At 37.3% G+C, this 18874-nt stretch overlaps 1 protein-coding gene across 9 annotated transcripts in view; it reads right to left on the reverse strand.

Moving 5' to 3' along the window:
• PPP1R13B (protein phosphatase 1 regulatory subunit 13B) overlaps positions 1-18874 on the reverse strand; it is a 63763-nt gene that overhangs the window by 28605 nt on the left and 16284 nt on the right. For all 9 annotated transcript variants that reach the window (XM_085225707.1, XM_010711961.4, XM_010711960.4 and 6 more), the window contains exons 2-4: positions 15008-15155; positions 7217-7336; positions 4978-5045 (exon numbers count right to left, since the gene is read on the reverse strand). In XM_085225707.1, coding sequence (XP_085081833.1) covers positions 4978-5045; positions 7217-7336; positions 15008-15155 — 336 coding nt within the window. The remainder of the gene's footprint in view (positions 1-4977; positions 5046-7216; positions 7337-15007; positions 15156-18874) is intronic.

Here is an 18874-nt window from a genome sequence, read left to right on the forward strand (position 1 = left end):
ATGAAAATATGTATCACAGTTTGAGGTCAAGCAAATTGGAAGGACCTCTTATCCTCCCTCTTCCATGGACGTCCACAGCTAAATATAGCTGTAAAACTGACAGCCTGAGGAAAAACAAAGTCAGATCTGCAGAAGAGGAAACTAAACGTGTGGACTGAGTAAATGGTACAGTGTAGGCCTTTCCTCTCCTGCAAAATGAGGACCACCTCATTGGCTGCCAAGTTCCCTGTAACTTGATGAACAGAACTATCTTTGGGTGCCCAGGAGAGCAGTAGAACTACAAAAGACAGTGAAAACCACCAAGCCCCAATACTCAGAGAAAAGAAGGGGAGTAGGAAGAATTGAATGGAATTTAGATGGATGAGAAGATAACAGATAAACAAGAAAAGGTAATATATATACATACATACACACAGAAAAAAAAGTTAAAAAAAAAGTTAAAAAAAGTACTTATGATCATCTCACATATCTGTAGACCTCTAGGTAGACTTCTTGGTATCTAAATCTACAGAGATTAAAAATTATGTATATACATGCAGAAAGCATGGAGGAAACCAGTTCCTTTGCAGTGGTTGCAATGTTTTTTTCCAAGTTGAGTACAAAGAGTGTTTCCTGTTCCCAATAAATTTTCTTTAGACTCTTCAAAACAAATTAAGTCATGTATTAGCTGATTAGTCATAAACTAATACTATAACAATTGCAATAGAAAATGATCACAGAGTAAGTCAAATGTGATGATCATTCTCATAAAATGGAAGCATCTGGTCCAATTTTGTCCATTATGAACTGAAATATATTTGAGAAACTCAAACATTATTCAAGGCATTTCAAATCCCAGAATTATATGATTTTTGCCTAAAATGTTTACAAAAGGACTCTGAATGAGATAAAAGGTCAGGAACATCTGAATTCCCGATAGTTTCAGAGAAGTTCTTTCTATTAGGTAACACAATTACTAATCTTGTAGAGATGTTACCCTACATAAACTATCCTTTATAGAGGTGTGAAGAGACTGGGATTTCTAGTTCAGCAAGAATTCAAGAGCTAGTTGTTTGCATCAACATTAGCTTTGGACTGTAATTTCTTCCCTACTAATTTATTTTTTTTCCCCTCAAGTTCTTTAGTTGGATTAGTTTTTCTATTTTTGAAGAGAAAGATAGAGCAAGCATTTCGGGAAATGCATTAGATGAATTTGGATTCTCCTCAGACAGTTTGTCATTAAATCTATTAAACTAACAGCTTGAATTAGATGTCTGCAAGGAAGATGCAGCAAGGCTCCCCTCGCTGACAAGTAATGAGAACTTTAGGAACGTATGCCTCAAACCTGTGAACTCTCTTAGTGAAAGTGGAAGATACGATAGTCTTGGCTCCTTACAAGATGTAGCATACAAAACTGCAGCAGAAAACTGGGAAGATACCAATTTTATTTAATTAGTAGCTTTTTATATGATCAAAATGTTCCGTGAGGCCTGCAAGAAAGTTTCCTCAGGAAAATAAAAATCCCTGCAAATTGCTAGAATTCCTTCTGTTGTCTTTTAATGAAAGTCCTTGTTTAGACTTACAGCTGAGACCCATGAAAGGACCTAGATTTCTAAGACTGACACTGTAATTTGCTCATTTTAAACAAAAGTCATTAAAACTTGTCTTACGTGAATGGCAGACTCTTCCAAGTACACTGTTAAATGTTACAAACAGAAACTACTTAATACTTACAAGCGTATATAAGTTGTATTTGTAGCTCAGATTTGAATAGCAGACTAAGCTCTTTATCCTTTAACATTTCAAATGAGGAACTTCAAGTAATTATGTGTAACAAATATCTGAGTAATCTGATTACCTTTTTGTCTGGACAACTGTTATCGTATGGTCAGTCCTCTTTCCAGGACTTCCTTCTAGTAAGACTACAATTTATTTTTCCCACTGATGACAAGCAGCTGCACCACAATGGATGGCTCCCAGTCGCTCTCCTGTGTACCACTGACCTCCAGTGGCTACAACTATATTTGTTCTTTCTCACTGTTATTCCTATGGAACAATCCTTGGATAATGCGAAGATGTCTGGAAGAAAATAACACCTAGCACTGTATGATCACTATTTCGTGGCCACTGATAGCAAGTGAGAAATGACTGAACAGTAGAGGGCACTTCCAGCATCAGCATACTGTGCATCATCAAATCAGAAAATAATTTATGTAGAAAGATGCCTATGGAAGTAACCTGGTTCAACGACCCTTACTGAGAGCTGCTCAGCTTGCTCATGACCTAATCAGAGTAAGTTTTGAATCTCTAGTAGGATGGAAATTCCACAGACTCTGGGCAATCTGTTCCAAAGACCAACTGCTCTCACTAAGAAGACTTTTTCACCAATCTTTAATTAGAATTTCCCTTTTTACAACTCGTGTCCAAATCGCACTGACTCAGTTACATATGCAAAAGAAACGGACAGGGAGCCGTTCTTAGAGAAGTGAATCTCTCTTTGAGACACTGTCCAGTCTCCTTGGAAAAGGAAAATGTTTGGTTTTCTAAGTCCTATCTCCACATACATATATCTCAGACAGCGACAGAAAGAGATCAGACCCAAACTACAGAGTAATTCCACTTCCAGAAGTTGTCAACAAAAGCAGGAAAAAGTCACCTCAGGGAGAAACACTCAAGTTTATACAATCTCACTTTGTTCTGCAAATGCAAAGCTCTCAGACTAACACTTACTGATACATTTCTTTTTACAGTGCGTTTCACTGTCTGAAGAGACCTTACCCATTCTATTTTTAACATTAAATCTTTATTTGGAAGATAATCTGATAAAATTTGTGTATTTTAATAATCTTGTGATTTTAAGCTCCCCATTATTTAAATAATTGCTGATCATGTACATAGTTTCAAGAACAGTAAAAACACTGCGTGACAAAATGCCAATTCATACAATTATCCAAAGTGAATTCCAGACAGATTGCATACAACTTTTTTTCCACGACTATTGATTCAAACACAAAAGCAAACATGCATCTAGAAATTCTCTATGCATGCCACACGTTCAGCTTTATCTAGATATTAAATAAAAATCAACCATTTCACATTAAAACAATGCATAAAGTAACACAAATATACCTCAATGAAGAACACTTGAAATGTTTGAGCTGTCTTCAACGTTCCACTGGTTTGCATTGATTTTTAGGGCTAGTCTAACATTCAGCAGTCCAGTAACAATGAATAAGCCTAATGCATTACGTAAGTGTAAGCTGATTAAATCCTTGATCCTGCAGCCACCGCTTTTTTTCCCTTCCCCCTCCAATTTCAAACTTAGCATAATTGAAAAATCTGAGTTTTGTAACTTTCAAATCCTAAGTTGTACCACTTTTGGCATAAAACCCACAACTTGTATTAACATAATCCCTTCAGGTCCTTCTTGTCTTTTAGTAATTTCAGGAACTTGCCAAAAGTCTACTTTAAAGTGATCGGTTCCCCAGTAAATTTTACTTTTATGGCCAAATGTTGTGCTTTTTTAATACATACTGAATGGCACACAAGCAGCAGAGTTTATCACATTACCAGTACCTATAAAATAAACAGCAAATCAAATTAAACAAAGTGATGCTCCCATAACGTTCAGTACTGCCAGGAAGTCAGATTAGAAGGCGTAGTGCTCATGGAAGTCCTAATTTCCACAATATGTTGTATCTCCGTTGAAGTAAATGGGCTATGGGGAACGAGGAGGTCACGAAAGAGTTATGTTCCCCTAGGACACTGTACTCCCATGATCTCACTACACTGACAGTATTACAATGGAAGTAGGATAAACAGATCCATGCAGGAGAGGGGAAAAAAAAAATTCCTTCCACTAGGCCCAAATGCCACATAGAAAACCAGCCGCTAAGAGATGAAACCTGACTAAACAGCTGAATGGACAAAAAATATCTCACAACTTTTCAGCATATTTAGCTGTATGTGTGAATTTCAGATGCCAATTATCAGGAAGTATACAAACACAGAATCACTTAACTTGCACAACAGTTTTCAGAATTTTAGGGTTTGGGTTTGTTTTTAAGACATCTCAACTTCAAAAATCCGTTGTTTTGTTTTTAAACAAAGAGAAAGAGCCCTACGTATATTTTGAAATCAACAGCATTCCACAATGATTAAAAAGTATTAATTTGTGAGCTCAAATCTTGAAATTTAAAAATGTTACAGAACAGTCAGCTGTAACTATAGTGCCACAGAAGAAGGAACAGCACAGCTCTAAGTGAACTAGGACAGATTACATCCTGCTGAGTTTTTATTAGAATTGAAGATGAGAAGGGACAGAACAAAGTAAAGGGAATTCCATCCAACTATGGAGCACAAGATTTTTAAGACATGGTAATTTTGAAAGAGATATACAACGTGTTTCTTGTAAAAGAGACGATGGTCAAGACAGGTTTCACTGAAAGCTATAAAACTGATATATACTGCATAGTGTAGGCTATTTTAAATTAGCAACTTGGTAATATTTTATCTAAACAACCACAAAAACCCAGAACCTAGCGCTTAAACTAGTATAAGGAAGTTGCATTGCAGTTTCTATCTTCTGTAGGCATCTGAAAACATCCCAATCCATGAATACTTTTTCACATTTTAACAAAAGAGGCTGAGTCATAAACTCAATATTAGTGATTAAAAAAAGCAGGGAGTGAGGGGCAAGGTACCCGGACAGGCAATAGTAGTACGCAAGTGTAATAGAGCTGACTGTTTCCTCACACAAATAAGGCAGAGAAAGGCAGGTGATAAAACGCAGCAGTTCGTAAGACGCTGAAGACTTCTCATGTTACAGAAGTGAATTTCTTTTTAGACAGAAGTTTGACAGCTATTCACGAAATCAAAATAGAAGTTCTATACATTTTCCACTAGTTCCCACCATAACAGATCTTGCAAACCAATAATTTTTAAAACGTTCAATATGTGACTGAAACTGAACGAAAACCTTTATAATTTGTTACATACCCCATTCTCTGTACGCTTCTCCACAGGTATACTTATTCCATTTCTTTGGTTCTGGGTTTGTCGTCCACCTAAAAGTAAAGCATCACACGTACTGCAAAGCTGAGTTTTCAACACAAATGGTTTTCATTCTCGAATCCATACTTTTAAAAAATTTGTACATACAGCTCTTACCTATCCCATTATGTTATTCTTTGTATGTGGTAGTCGGAAAAGATAAAACATTTACCTCACAGATTTCCTCTGTTAACAGTACAGACAAATAGGCCTACTTTTCTGACTTGTGTTTTGGCAATGATAATACGAAATGGAATGTATTGAGCACGACTATTGCAGTTTCACTCTTCTATGTTCATAAAAAGAAGTAGCTCCAACTAATTGTACTAAAATGACTATGTCAGAGGAAGCTTCTCCAATGCCTTAAAAACAACTTTATTCTGCAAATTGATCAAAAAGTCTATGATTAATTAAAATGTTTTACTTGCATGGTTCAGAAGGGACATTTTCCTTGTACGTGACAATGCGGCTTCTGATATAATGTTGTTAGAAGCCAAATTATCCAAATGATGACTGAATATTTTACAAAAATATCTAATTAATATGTATGCATAAATCCCTTATTGGATTATATTATTATATAATATATTATATTATATATATTATTGGATCTGCTACTTCTGGCATTCTAAGCAAACAGTAGCCACATGGATATCAAAAGAAAGCTCAGATCAAAGCAATAAGGTCTCAGACAAAACTTGAAATTCAATTGTCAGTAGTCAGGTTAGTTCAATGAGCATGCAAATATACATTTCATTTTGAGATTTCATTCCTATCCTCCAGCCGGTCTGAGAGCAATAAATAATATAACATACAGCCTCTAAATTCTTATACAAGTTGGATCAGATAAATGAGATTTTTTTCTTTTGATTCCAATCTTTTAATAAAGTCCCTCATCTAACATGGTTTTATACAAAGATCTTTTTTGTACAACAGACTAGAAATATTTCAAGATATCAATTATTACCACCAGTATATATATACATGAAGTACAGAGAAAGTAAAGCTTCTGAGACCTCTCTCAATTATGCTTTTAAAACAGATTTTAGTTTCACAGAATCATAGAATTGTAGGAGTTGGAAGGGACCTCTAGAGATCATCGAGACCAACCCCCCTGCCAAAGCAGGTTCCCTACACCAGGTCGCACAGGTAGGCGTCCAGGCGAGACTTGAATATCTCCAGAGAAGGAGACTCCACAACCCCCCTGGGCAGCCTGTTCCAGTGCTCCGTCACCCTCACCGTGAAGAAGTTCTTACGCACATTCGTGCGAAACTTCCTATGCTGCAGCTGATGTCCGTTTCCCCTCGTCTTGTCTCCACGTACCACTGAAAAGAGACTGGCCTCACCACTATGGCCGCCACACCTCAGATATTTATAAACCTGGATCAGGTCCCCTCTCAGTCATCTTTTCTCAAGGCTAAACAGACCCAGTTCACTTAGTCTTTCTTCATAGGGGAGATGCTCCAGGCCCTTCACCATCTTTGTGGCCCTCCGCTGGACTCTTTCCAAGAGATCCCTGTCTTTTTTGTACTGGGGAGCCCAGAACTGGACACAGTACTCCAGATGAGGCCTTACCAGGGCAGAGTAGAGGGGAAGGATCACCTCCCTCGACCTGCTGGACACTCTTCTTAATGCACCCCAGAATGCCATTGGCCTTTTTGGCCACGAGGGCACACTGCTGGCTCATGGCCAACCTGTCGTCCACCAGGACGCCCAGGTCCCTCTCTGCAGAGCTCCTCTCCAGCAGCTCATCCCCCAGCCTGTATTGGTGCATGCAATTATTCCTCCCTATGTGTAAGACTCTACACTTGCTTGCTGAGGGATGCAAAGTAGTTCACTGAATCTTTTCTCTTGGGGCAACTGAAAGGAAGAATCTTCCCATCCTCTCATAAAGCAAACGTGTATTAAGCCTCTCATGCACCAAATTTTTATATAACTACTAAGCATAACAGAAACCATGCCTACTACAAAAGAATTGCTCAACAGATTGGTAATAATTATTCTAGAGAAGGGAATTTGAGAACATGAATAAACATGACACTGAAGAATGTTCAAAATGACTTTGGTACAAGGAAGTTGTATTGCATATATCTACTGAAATTTACTGAAAGAACTGATAATTGAACTCACTTCAGAAGACATTTTAAATGTTCAGGTGACAGCACTACAAGATAAGTGTACTTACCCTGTTCATTACTTTCAGCTGGTGACTCCTCGTGCCGAAGAAAAAATTTCACCTCTTCCCTCCGGGGACCCCATTTCTGTAGGTGGTCATACATCATGTGATCAAAGGGAATGGGACGTTCTAAAAACAAAATTAAAAAACCTATCACAACTATTTTAAATTAGACAAAGCTTTATACAACTCTCATTAAAAATAAGAATTTTATTTTTCTAGTAGTTAAATCCATTCAGTGTGCTTACTGATATGCAAAGTCCAAGAAACAAGAGTACACCAACAGACAATAGTTGCACTGAGTTAAAAGCTAGCCTTCTTACTGTAACACAGGTCACTGTTTACAGCTGTAACAACCAGCTTGCAAAACCATACCAAATACTAGTGTTTACAAACTCTAGTTTAATCATGTCAGGAATTTCTCATCAAAAGCTTTTTTCACGGAGATGATCTTTGCATCTTTGCTCTCCTTCAGCAGATGCATCTTTTTCTTTATTACTAAGATAATTAATTCAGTCAGAATCTAAGGGTTTCCACTCAGACTAAAAACCACATCAGTATAATGACATTTCACCTCCTAAGAACCTGAGCAGGTGCCTCCACTCCATTATTCAAGGCTGGACATTAATTTCTTGTATATGTGGAATTTCAGGAAAATATTTGAACAAATAAACATTAAGATTTGTACAGCACTAAGTTTCTCTGTTTTCCACAGAAGAAATGCAAAGTATTTTCATATTATAGCTACTTCTTCCAAATTGACCAAATCTATCATTACTAAGTGGTTATTTAGCATTTCAGAATGAATATATATTTCAAAAGCAAACGCTTATTGTGCTTAAATATACTTGTATTTATTTTTATTAAGGGTAAGAAAAACCTCCCTTTTAAAGATTCCTAACATTAAGCAGAATGTTAGGAGATCTCTTCCAATCAGAATACAATGACAGCAGAAAAGATTTAATTCATTTTCTTACGTACAACTCTAAGCAGTCAAACCAACATTTACTACAGAAAACCAGACTTGGATGGAAACCAGAAGATGGTTTGTATTCTTCGTCATTAAATACAAAATCTCCTCTGCCCCTAAAACTCAAACTACAGCATTTCCTACCAGGCAAAACACTGCTAACAATCTGTCTGTTCCATATTTAACCCGTTTGATACAAGATGACAAATTGATTAAAAAATGTTATCTTTTAGAAAGCTTGGGAGGAAGGAAGGAAGAAAAAAAAGACGAAATCAACGTACCTTTTAATAATGAAATTTACCTATATTTGTATTTGTTATGAACTGTGTAAATATATACACATCTTTGTATATTACAACTAAGTTCAGAGGAGTATCAAGACAATACATTTGGATCACTTGAATATACTTGTTACAGTAACATAATTGTCAAAATCTGTCATGTCAAATAGCTTGATCTCATCACTGTTTTCATATACCTTTATAACCACCTCTCAATATACGAATCAGCACACCCTAAGGAGTCTCCTGAATGAAAAAAAAAAAAAAAAGTTCTCCATATGGTTTTTTTCTTTACTCTATTTTCGAAGTCTTTTGAGAATAACCAAGGATATAGATAAAAGGATACTAATCACAGCAAGCACTGAAGCACGAGAAGTGATCTCAGTTGAATGATCACTTGCCCATATGGACCGGTATCCTCTTTGCAATTCCAGCAAGCAGTATATGCTTGAGGATGCAGCATAACAAACAGGAAGGTCTGGGATTGGAAGGGACCGGTTAGGATCAAGTCCATGCAGTTGTCCAAACAGTCCAACAGTCCACAAACTCCAGCAGCTCAGGGCCATAAAAAAAGCCTTGGGCATGGAAAAGCTTGCCCAGCATCCTCTGGGGCAGATCCTTTCCCTAACTCCTACCTCCACAACCCCCCTCCCCGACTCTCCTCTGGCACAGCTCCACACTGTTTCTTCAGGTCCTGTCACTGCCACAGAGAGCAGAGCTCAGCGCTGCCCCTTCACTCCCTGTGAAGAGCTGCAGCCGCCATGAGGCCGCGCCTCAGCTCCCTCTGCTCCGGGTTGAGCAAACCCAGGGATCACAGCCAATTCTCTTATGTCTTGCCCTCTAGAACCTTCACAAACTTTGTAGCACTCTGTTAGACATTCTCTGATAGTTTTATACCCTTCTTATACTGTGCTCTGGATTCAGGGATCTGAACCTGACTCCCTTCCTATTGTCTCAGGGCAATGGAGCTCAGCTCCCATCCCTTCAGAACAGAGCTCATCTATCACTGAGGACTCAGCTACTGTTCACACGGGACTGTATTTCAGCCTTTAAAGCTCTCCTTAAATGCTTGCTACTACCACCAAGACCAGCACCTGTGGCAGCTCCACTCAGATCCTGAAATATAGATTACATCCATTACAAGAACAAAAGTTAAGCAGCAAATACACTTTTAGTGGGGAAGGGTCATTTAAGCCACATGCTAACTATGTTCATCAGCTTAGTCCTTATTACCTTGCAAAAAAACCCCCACCAAAACAGACAAAAAAAAACCCAAAAAGTAACATACAAGATTAAAAAAATATAGATGTTTTTCTTTTCCTTTTCTTGACCCTTACTCAAGTGGATTCCAAGAAACACTGTCAATAGAGTCTGTGCACACAAGGATAAGGCCAGTGGCTTATTACTAGTTCTTGAAAAGGAATTTTAAAAACACGATTTTCAGGTTTTTCAACTCCTAGAGGGAGGTAAGATTTCAAGTGCTCTGAAGCAGATCCACTAAAATTGGAACAAGAATCTGAAGATCACAACGAGCAAAATACCTAAAGAGTTTAGTTCAGAGGACACAGAAGGACTGAAGCATTACAATTTTTTTTTCAAGTAAAATGATTGTTAGCAAAACCTAGTAAGAACTGAAGCTTGATAACAGGTACCAAGAAACTAGATGTCTGAACAGGGTTGGGCTAATTCTGGAATGGCGAGGAGTGGCTGCAGTGTCACTGCTGGTTAAGCTGGTATCCCATTACAAGGCCCTGATCCTAGGAACTATTAAAAATAAAAGGCCCTATTTGCATAATGCATCTTTAAGAATCAATAATAATTTTCACACATGACCCTGTAGAGAAATGGGAAATATATTTTCTACTACTTTTTCAGTACTTCCACCAAAACAACTTGGAATGAATATGCACCCATAAATTAGAGAAAGCAGCACTGAGAGCATCATTACTGAAGCAAAGAAAAATGATGTAGTAATAATTCTGGGTAACTTAGGTAAATAAAAGATACTTGGAAAAGAAACAGGAAGAGGAAAGGGTTGTTAACATTTGACACAAAACATGATTTAATCTGTATAAACTGCAGGAAGAAAACATGATCTTATACTTGCTGTGAGTCAGGTTAGCGCAAAGGAACATTTCTAGGAATACTTATTATTTAGGAATGAAAAAGCACTATAGTTAAATGTTTCCCAGTTATGATGGCTTTAAGTATATTTGTCAGAAACTGTAAAAATACAAGAGGAAAAAAAGAAGGTAAAATGGCGGAATGAGTATAGAGTAGCAATAAATAGTAATAGTATACTTTAATAATAAATAATCATTGATATGAAAAGATAAGTGAAAAATGATCATCTATGCGTATATGCATCACTGCAAAAACTGTCTTAAAATGGGAGTTAGACAAAAATTCTGAAATACTAACTTGAGTATTGAATTTTCTACCTTTCTTCTGAAATTTTGAGACCAGGTGAGTTCAAGTATTCTGCAATAACTGAAACACCTTGGAAGATCAGAATGCATGTACTGCAGTGACGTAGTAGAAAAGAATTGCAAAGATTTTTCTGTTGGAACAATACACCCTATATGTAAAAGGGAAAAACTTTTAGGCATCAGAATCTGTTTTTATCCTGAATACATGAATCAAGATATTTGTAATATATACATTTATGCTTGCTTTGTGTGAAACCAGAATACAAATAACAGATTATCTCCATAGTCAGGAATTCACTGCAAGAACACAAAGCGTCTTTACCATCTCGGGTTTGCAGTTGTTTACTAGAAGGATACTTCTATTTCCTATACAGTCAGTAGTCTCTTACAACTAAGTTCAGGAAGACTAACATTACCAATTGCTGAAGGGCATTCCAGATGTAAATGAAGCAGATAATTGAGCAATGGGTGGATTTAAAAGGTTGAAACCCATTCTCTTTTGAAAAGTACTACAGGTTTCTGGCATGATACCTGTCTTGTGACATCCATACCCATCACAATTTGCAATTGCTGGGGAATGAGGAAGAACATTCTGCATTTTTTTTTTCCCTTGTCATAGCATGAGGAATCTGAGAGGAAGCTTCAACCTGAAAAAGCACAGGGTGCTATTTAAATTTACTGATACATCAGGCACAAATGCTGTTATGTTTTTCAACAATTAATTATTTCAAGAAATTGGAAAAGAGGAGGAACAGAGAACAAAATACTAAAACCAAACGCATTTTCACCAAACTCTTGTGCCATGCAACTCTGAGGAAAACCAGCTTCTTAACTGTAATACAGACAATACCTATTTTACAACTCTTGGGAAGCTCCTCAACCATTTCTTTATCAAGCAAAAGCAAACAGAAAAAAGCCTAACATTAAAATAAGTAAGTTCAACAACAACCAAGCTATTGCAACCCTTTTCTAAACTAGCAATCTCAAATCATTGTTGATGCCAAATTTGCAAGGATTTCACTAAGATCTTCCTGGAAGACAAGTAATCCCTCTCTTTCCTCCCCCTCTAAAACTAAGTAAAATGATGTATTTCTGAGTTATTTATTTGGGCACGCATATTGAAAAGATTAAGACTGGTTATTTTGTTAGATTGACACATTTTAGAAAACAAGCTTCTGGGCACAATATTTTTTTTTTTTTTAAACCAAAATTAGACTCTACAACCTCAATTGCTTAGAATTCGAATAGATGTGTGTTATTTAATAAGATAATCTAAGAGATGATCTGTAGAACACAGGAGGTAAGCACATTTGCAAGAGGATAGCTGTGACAGATCTGCCTTATAGAAGGGAGAGAGATGTGATCTGTCACCTGAACAATATGGACTACTTGTAACATGTATTAAAAGTCAGTGTTTTTATCCAATCCCCAACTTTGAGAATTAAATTTTGTTTTTAATATCACTTTTCAAAATGACTTCTGAAATAACATTTGCAAATCTCTCTCGATGATAAGGGCTGAGGTGTCTGAGACAGTGTAATTATTATGGAGACAAAAAATACTCATCTACTGGCAGAGCAGTTTCATTGCAAATTATTTCACACTTCCCACTATGAACCATGGTTTGGGTTGTTCGCTGTTGTAACTGTTTTGACTCATGTTTTCTACAGCAGATCTCTGCTCCAGGTTATTTTTAACAACTGCAATGGTAAAAGTTTAATTTAGCTCCAAGGAGCAGCTGACAGAAAATTATCATTCCTATGCTCTCTTAAAAAGAGATTTCAATTTGTTTCACTGATAAACTTATATACCCTTATCTTTGGGATAAGAAGTGGAGGCCACCAGCTCACAGATTTTATAATACTATCCTGCACCTAAGAAACAGAAACAAAATGCATATCCCAAGATTCCTGTCAGACAGACTTCAGAAACAGTGCGCAGAGCATCATTTTAATGATGGTACAGGTCTTCCTGAGAGTTCCAGAAAGGTATGGAGGTTTTTCAGTTTGTTTTCTTGTTTCTGCCCCCATTCTTTTCTAGTCATTTTGTTCCACATTTTCAGTGAAATATAATCCATACACTGATCATCTTGAGTAAGACAGACCTGTGATTGCTGAGCCACAAGCACAGTTTGAAGTTTGATATTCCCATCCAACAGGTAGAAGTGTTGGGAAGCATTCTGCTTCTAAGCTTGGGCATCTGCTTCAGAGAACTGGGGATACTATGATGCTCTACCAAGTAGGTAACAACTGGCCAAAAGCAGTTATCTCCATATTCTATTCACTATATCGTTGATGGAGATCTAGTTATTAACAGGATCCAAGACACATAATTCACAAGGTAGACACCAAAATCTAGTTTTAGTTTTTCCACCTTTCCCTGGATATATTTTATTTCTCACTTTATACAAACTTCTAACATCAGTTAGCTGACATTTTGAGAAACAATGCATTATTTCCACAAATGAAGTATTTTCTCAGTTTCAGAAGGCATTAGAGAAAGTTTGTGCTTTTATTTGCTGGGGTTACAAGGCAGAGAAGTCCTATGATGTGGATCACAGGCTAGACTTTCTTTTGCTGCTAGCTGAGAACATTCTTCAGATTTTTAAGTACATCCTCAAAGCACTGTAAAAGCAGAAGGACAAATAATACCATATATGTTACACTCTCACAGGCCAGCAATTGCAAAATATTAGGGTTAGGTAAGTGCAGTTTTTTTTGTTTTGTTTTGTTTTTTAAATCTGCAGATCCATTTCATAAATTTATATGATGCACTTGGCATTTATAGACCCCCTCATAACCTAAACTTCTAAACAGGAAAATTTTTAAGAACAAAACTTATGGCATGGTTAAAGAGTTTTCTATATGAAGTCATTTTGTATTCCTAGAACTGCAGACATGCTCAGCCTCTCCCCTGCTTACTCTGGCCTAAACTCTTCAAATTCCCATCCAGTTAGGAAATGACTTCTTGAGCCCCCTTTTCTCCTTATAAAGCCATAGAACAGTTAGGAAATGAAAAGATACCCCAGTAGGAAACTATTCTAGATTCCTAATGCTTAAAAGCTCCACAGGCATCTGAATAATGCAATAAACTTGTCTGCTTTACAAAATGAATAAACAGCTCCTGAAGAAATAAAACTCCTCAATAAAAAATATGAAGAATCCTATCTCAAGTTATGGCCCTATCAGTCTTCATAGAAAACCCAATGACAAACATTAATTTAAGAGGAGCGACCTTAGTAACTGCAGGATGACAACGTATTTTCTTCACTCATCCACTGTTCCTACCCATATGTTGGTATACTGTAACCTGGAAGCTTGCACTACACTTAACTGCCCAAACTCCTCTAAAAGCAGAGTCCATAATAAGCTTGAAGAGGATCATCCCCTTGTTCTGTAAAATAAAAATTGCAGCACAAAAAATTGACAGACTGCTACTTGCTGCAAGAGAAGTTATGAAGTGTTTGATGGTAGGCATTCATGAGAAATTCGGAGATGTACATCTTATTCTGGCACAATTCTATCTGCAGAACTTCTGTTATTCAAGATGCAGGAGCAAAAATCCACACAGAGTGTATGACTCTAATATTCTGTTATAAGCATTCTTAGATTTCAGGTAGTGTTTGTGAGCCAAACAGTGAGGAAGCAGAACTGGGAATAATCCAGTTTATAATCTGCACCCACCTATTGTATGAACAGACCACTAACATTCCAAGTTATTTAAATTCTACTCCATCCCAAAGATGCTGTATGTCTATTTGAAATAAATGACACCTAGAAGTGAAAATACACCCATCTTCATTTATTTATTTTTATTTATAATGAGGCAGATACTGAATACTTTATATAACTTGAAAATCTTAAATACAGACTAACATTTTAGACACATTTCATCAATTAGTCCATGCTAAGGGAGGAAACGAAAAAAAAACATCAAAAAGAATTGCATTCATCTCTACAGACACTGAACACCATGCTTTACACAAAATTTTGCTAGAAAAGAAGGTAAAGTGCAATTAGAAATCACTGACATTCAAAACAGTGTTGGTTTTTTTTTTTGGTTGTTGTTTAAATAATTGTCATATGAATTTAAATCAATTTCCATCATACATTTTGCTTACCATTTCCACGCCATACTTCAGCCAGATGGCAGCTTCCTTCTCCAGGCTCCTTGCAGAACTCTACTACATCGCGACAGGTTGTTTCTGGTGTAATTGGAACTTCTGTCAAAATCTGCTCGTTGTTACTCAGAAACACAGTTAATATCATCTGAAAGAAAAAAAAAAGGAGCAGAATATTCAAAATCATGACTAGAATATGGGTAGAAGAAAGCAAAATCAAACACAGGGACAGAAAGTCACATTTTGGGAAGAGTTGCAGCTGTTTAGTTACCTGCAAGAGCGAAAACCTCTGAGAAATCAGTTTCTCCATTCTTCACCTCCCACCCCAAGCTTACTGTGTTGATCAGATGTACGTGCGACCTTGTAGCAGAAGTACTAAGCTTGCTTTCTTCATTCAAACCTATAACAAAGGACAACTTTCCCTCTAGTAACTGCTCCCAGCAAATCCAATTGGAAAGTTGCCACCTAAAAATATTTCAGATGACTTGATGTCAAAGAAAACAGAAAGAAGAAAAAGTAGAAAGAACTCTGGAAGGGAAAAGTCTCGTTCTAAGAGATAATACTAACCTAAGTTGAAATACATTTCTATTCAAATTCCTTTCTCCTTAAATAAATGTGCACACAAATACATACATCCAGAGCTATCCTTCTCCTATCCTATCCTTTTTCATCTCAGTAGATGTATCCTGCTGCAACATCAAGCACTCAAAAAAACTGCACTTATCAGCTTAACCCTCCCCATCCCCTTGCTTCACATGTATTATGACACGATCATTAATAATACATTCATTTGCTATATGAGATTTTCCCAGAGCAGTGGGCACAGCCCCGAGCTGCTGGAGTTCAAGAATCATTTGGAATACGCTCTCAGCAATAGGGACTGAGCTTTGGGTGGTCCTGTGCAGAGTCACGATTTGGAATCGATGATCCTTGTGAGTCCCTTCCCACTCAGAACATTCTGTGATGCTATGTTTCTACACATTTTCCTTGCTAAGGACCTCTGCCTCATATAATGTTCTTAATGGATTTGGTTTGCAGGCCCTCGTGGCATTAACTGCAAGAGGTTGGAAGTATGTTTTCAACAGCTGAGGGGCTTGTAATAAGATAAGAAATCCAAGAAACAGAAGTCCTAATATAGGGATTCTGAAGAGATTCATTTTTTTTCCCTGAATGAGACTGCTTCGAGTACCAGTTAAGGCTGTAATGGGAAGCAGCTATTTCTATGTCAGGCTAAATCCTCAAAGAGATACCCGACCTTCAGCTCAAAATTTAAACAGATATATTTAAACATCACATCAACTCCTCTCCCTCACACCTCAATTTCCAATCAGTAAACAAGTCACAATACTGTTCTGTAAATTTACAGCAATGGAAGTCAGATAAAGCAATATTTCAAAGATGTGACTATGCTAATGGATGTCCCTAAAGAATATGAGCAAATTACTGACTTTGTCATCAGAAATAGTTCTCAGATCTTTCTAATCAATACATGATGCTATATTTTATTTAACCATAAAGATTAAACCTAATCATTTAGGAACTATTCATTAAATGAGCACTTCCCCACTTCACCAGAGTTGTTTTAATTTACACAGATCTTACACATTTGTAAGATTTTTCATTTCTGGGGCATATTACCTGTACCGAACTGGAGGTCTGCATTACTAACAGCTACATACTGAGCAAAAGCAGTCTATCCCAGCACTCTGACTACTTCAGAAGCACGCGACAAATTCCAAGGAATTTGGAAGTTTCCATCTCTCAGTTTCCTCGTCAGACCTTCAGGCTATTTTAGCCCACATTTCTACACTCTCTCAGCCTGCCAAGCTTGTACTTATCCTCTAGTTTTCAAATTATCTCCATTTCCATGCAAAGAGCAGCCCTCCGGGGCTGTAAATATACTAGCACTCACCCTTGAGTTTCTTCAACAGTAGTATTAAAGCCAGCTATAGTAGATAGGATACAACCACAGATAATGAAGATGTCTGTAACCAACTGCTGTTTACAGCTCACAATATTATTTTTCCTCATACACAAAGAGTCGGGGCAGCCAGAACTCAGTGGATGTGGAGCCTTTTACAGAATATATATCTGATACGGAATCCAGTAGTGGAATTATACCTAGTATTTAAGAGGAAAGAGTCCTTATGAACATAAAGCTTACAAGGAACCTTAAGAGGTCATCTGATCCAGTCTCTTGGCCTCAGGCAGGATCAGCTACACTGAAATTATCCTGCAGAGATGCTTGTTTAACCTGTTCTGAAGAACCTTTCATGATGGAAATTCCACAGCTTCCTTGAACCATCCACCCCAGAAGTCCAGGATTGTGGTTGTAAGGAAAAACCCCATAAAGCCTGGTAAAAACTTCACACTGCTTAACTTGAATCTTCTCCTAGCCTCAGACATTGTCATCCAAGATTGATTTTAGATGTCAGTACTAGTAGTCTGCTTTCTCCAAGACACAATGTCACTCACAATATCATCTGCAAGACAGCCAGGAAAGGAGGCTTGCTAACAAGAAGGCAAGGTGTTGTAGCCAGCTGCTCTCATACTGCTCCCAAGCAAACTTGTTAAAGTAAGGATTTATTTATTTTTTAACAGGTTGTCGGAGTAACACCATGGGAACTGAAACGTTGTGCTGTGAAACAGATGGCCTGAAACAAAGGAAGACTCAAAATATTGAGAATTATTATCATCTCGCAACATTAATTAGATTTTCAAGTCAAAGTCATAGCTCTCCCTAGTTATGGTGGAGATAGAATAATAAGAAGTAATTCACAAGGAAAAAATACATAGAAGTACTGATGGAACCTTGAAATTTGCTGCTGAAGAATATGAGCAAGGCATATACTTGTGAAATACACAGTACACCCACTGATGTAAATTCGTGTTATGAAAAAAAATGTTCTTACCCAAGGATCAGAGTGCAGGAGAACTGATAATTCCTTTGATTTCTCATTTTAAATAGATTCCAAATGGCAACAATTGTGAAAACCCATGTTCTTAAAAATGAGTTCATAATCATAGTAGCAATCCAGTTCAATCATCAGAAATCTTAACATGTGAACACAACAGGATGCAATAGGATCTACCTACGACTTGTGACTATGTCACCTCAGCACTTCTGTGCCGTATTTTGTTTCTACAGAATATATACTGAGCTTCAAATCTTGCACTTGCCTTCTCAGTATACAGATGTCACCTGTCTGCTACCCTCCTCTGCTACTCCTCCTTCCAAACCAATGTCTTTATTCCAACTTCCAATTCCTGCTTCTGTTTACTCTTCTCTTCCCCGCTTCTAGAATAACCCTTCACAGTTCAGTTCTATTCCATTGCAGGTAAGCTCCACCAACATCACAATCTGCACAATCATTTCTCAGCTTACCAAGAACCTTCTACTCAACTGAAATCTTTACTCAACAGAGAGAAATATTTACACATATATGTTCTTCATCTGCTGTCTCCGTTTCTCCAGTTCCAGTTTTCCTCTCCCATCACACTCTGTAGCTACATTTAATCACTCCTGCCATTTCTCGAGGAGCAGAAGAGAGGGATAAATTCACAAGATCTTTATCCTTGCTTCCTACCTCCTCTCTTTCCACAGCTGGATAATGTTGCCCAGAAGTGTCAGCAAGCATTTTCCATAGAGATTGCAATTTTATCTTTCTAGACCTGATCTCTTACTGATGACTCCAAAATCTTAACCGTCCCCAATTAACTCTTGTGAATGCCTGGCCTTTCTTCACCCTTTTCCTGCAGTCTTACAAATAAAGAAAGAAATAAATAACATCCAGCCACAGCCATCCATAAAGCCAAAAACCAATGCTTTTGATCTTCAGCTACTATCTCAAATTATGAAGAACAGGT

This window comes from Meleagris gallopavo, chromosome 5 (assembly GCF_905368555.1).
Source record: "Meleagris gallopavo chromosome 5, MGAL_WU_HG_1.1, whole genome shotgun sequence".
In the NCBI taxonomy this organism is placed as follows: Eukaryota; Metazoa; Chordata; class Aves; order Galliformes; family Phasianidae; genus Meleagris; species Meleagris gallopavo.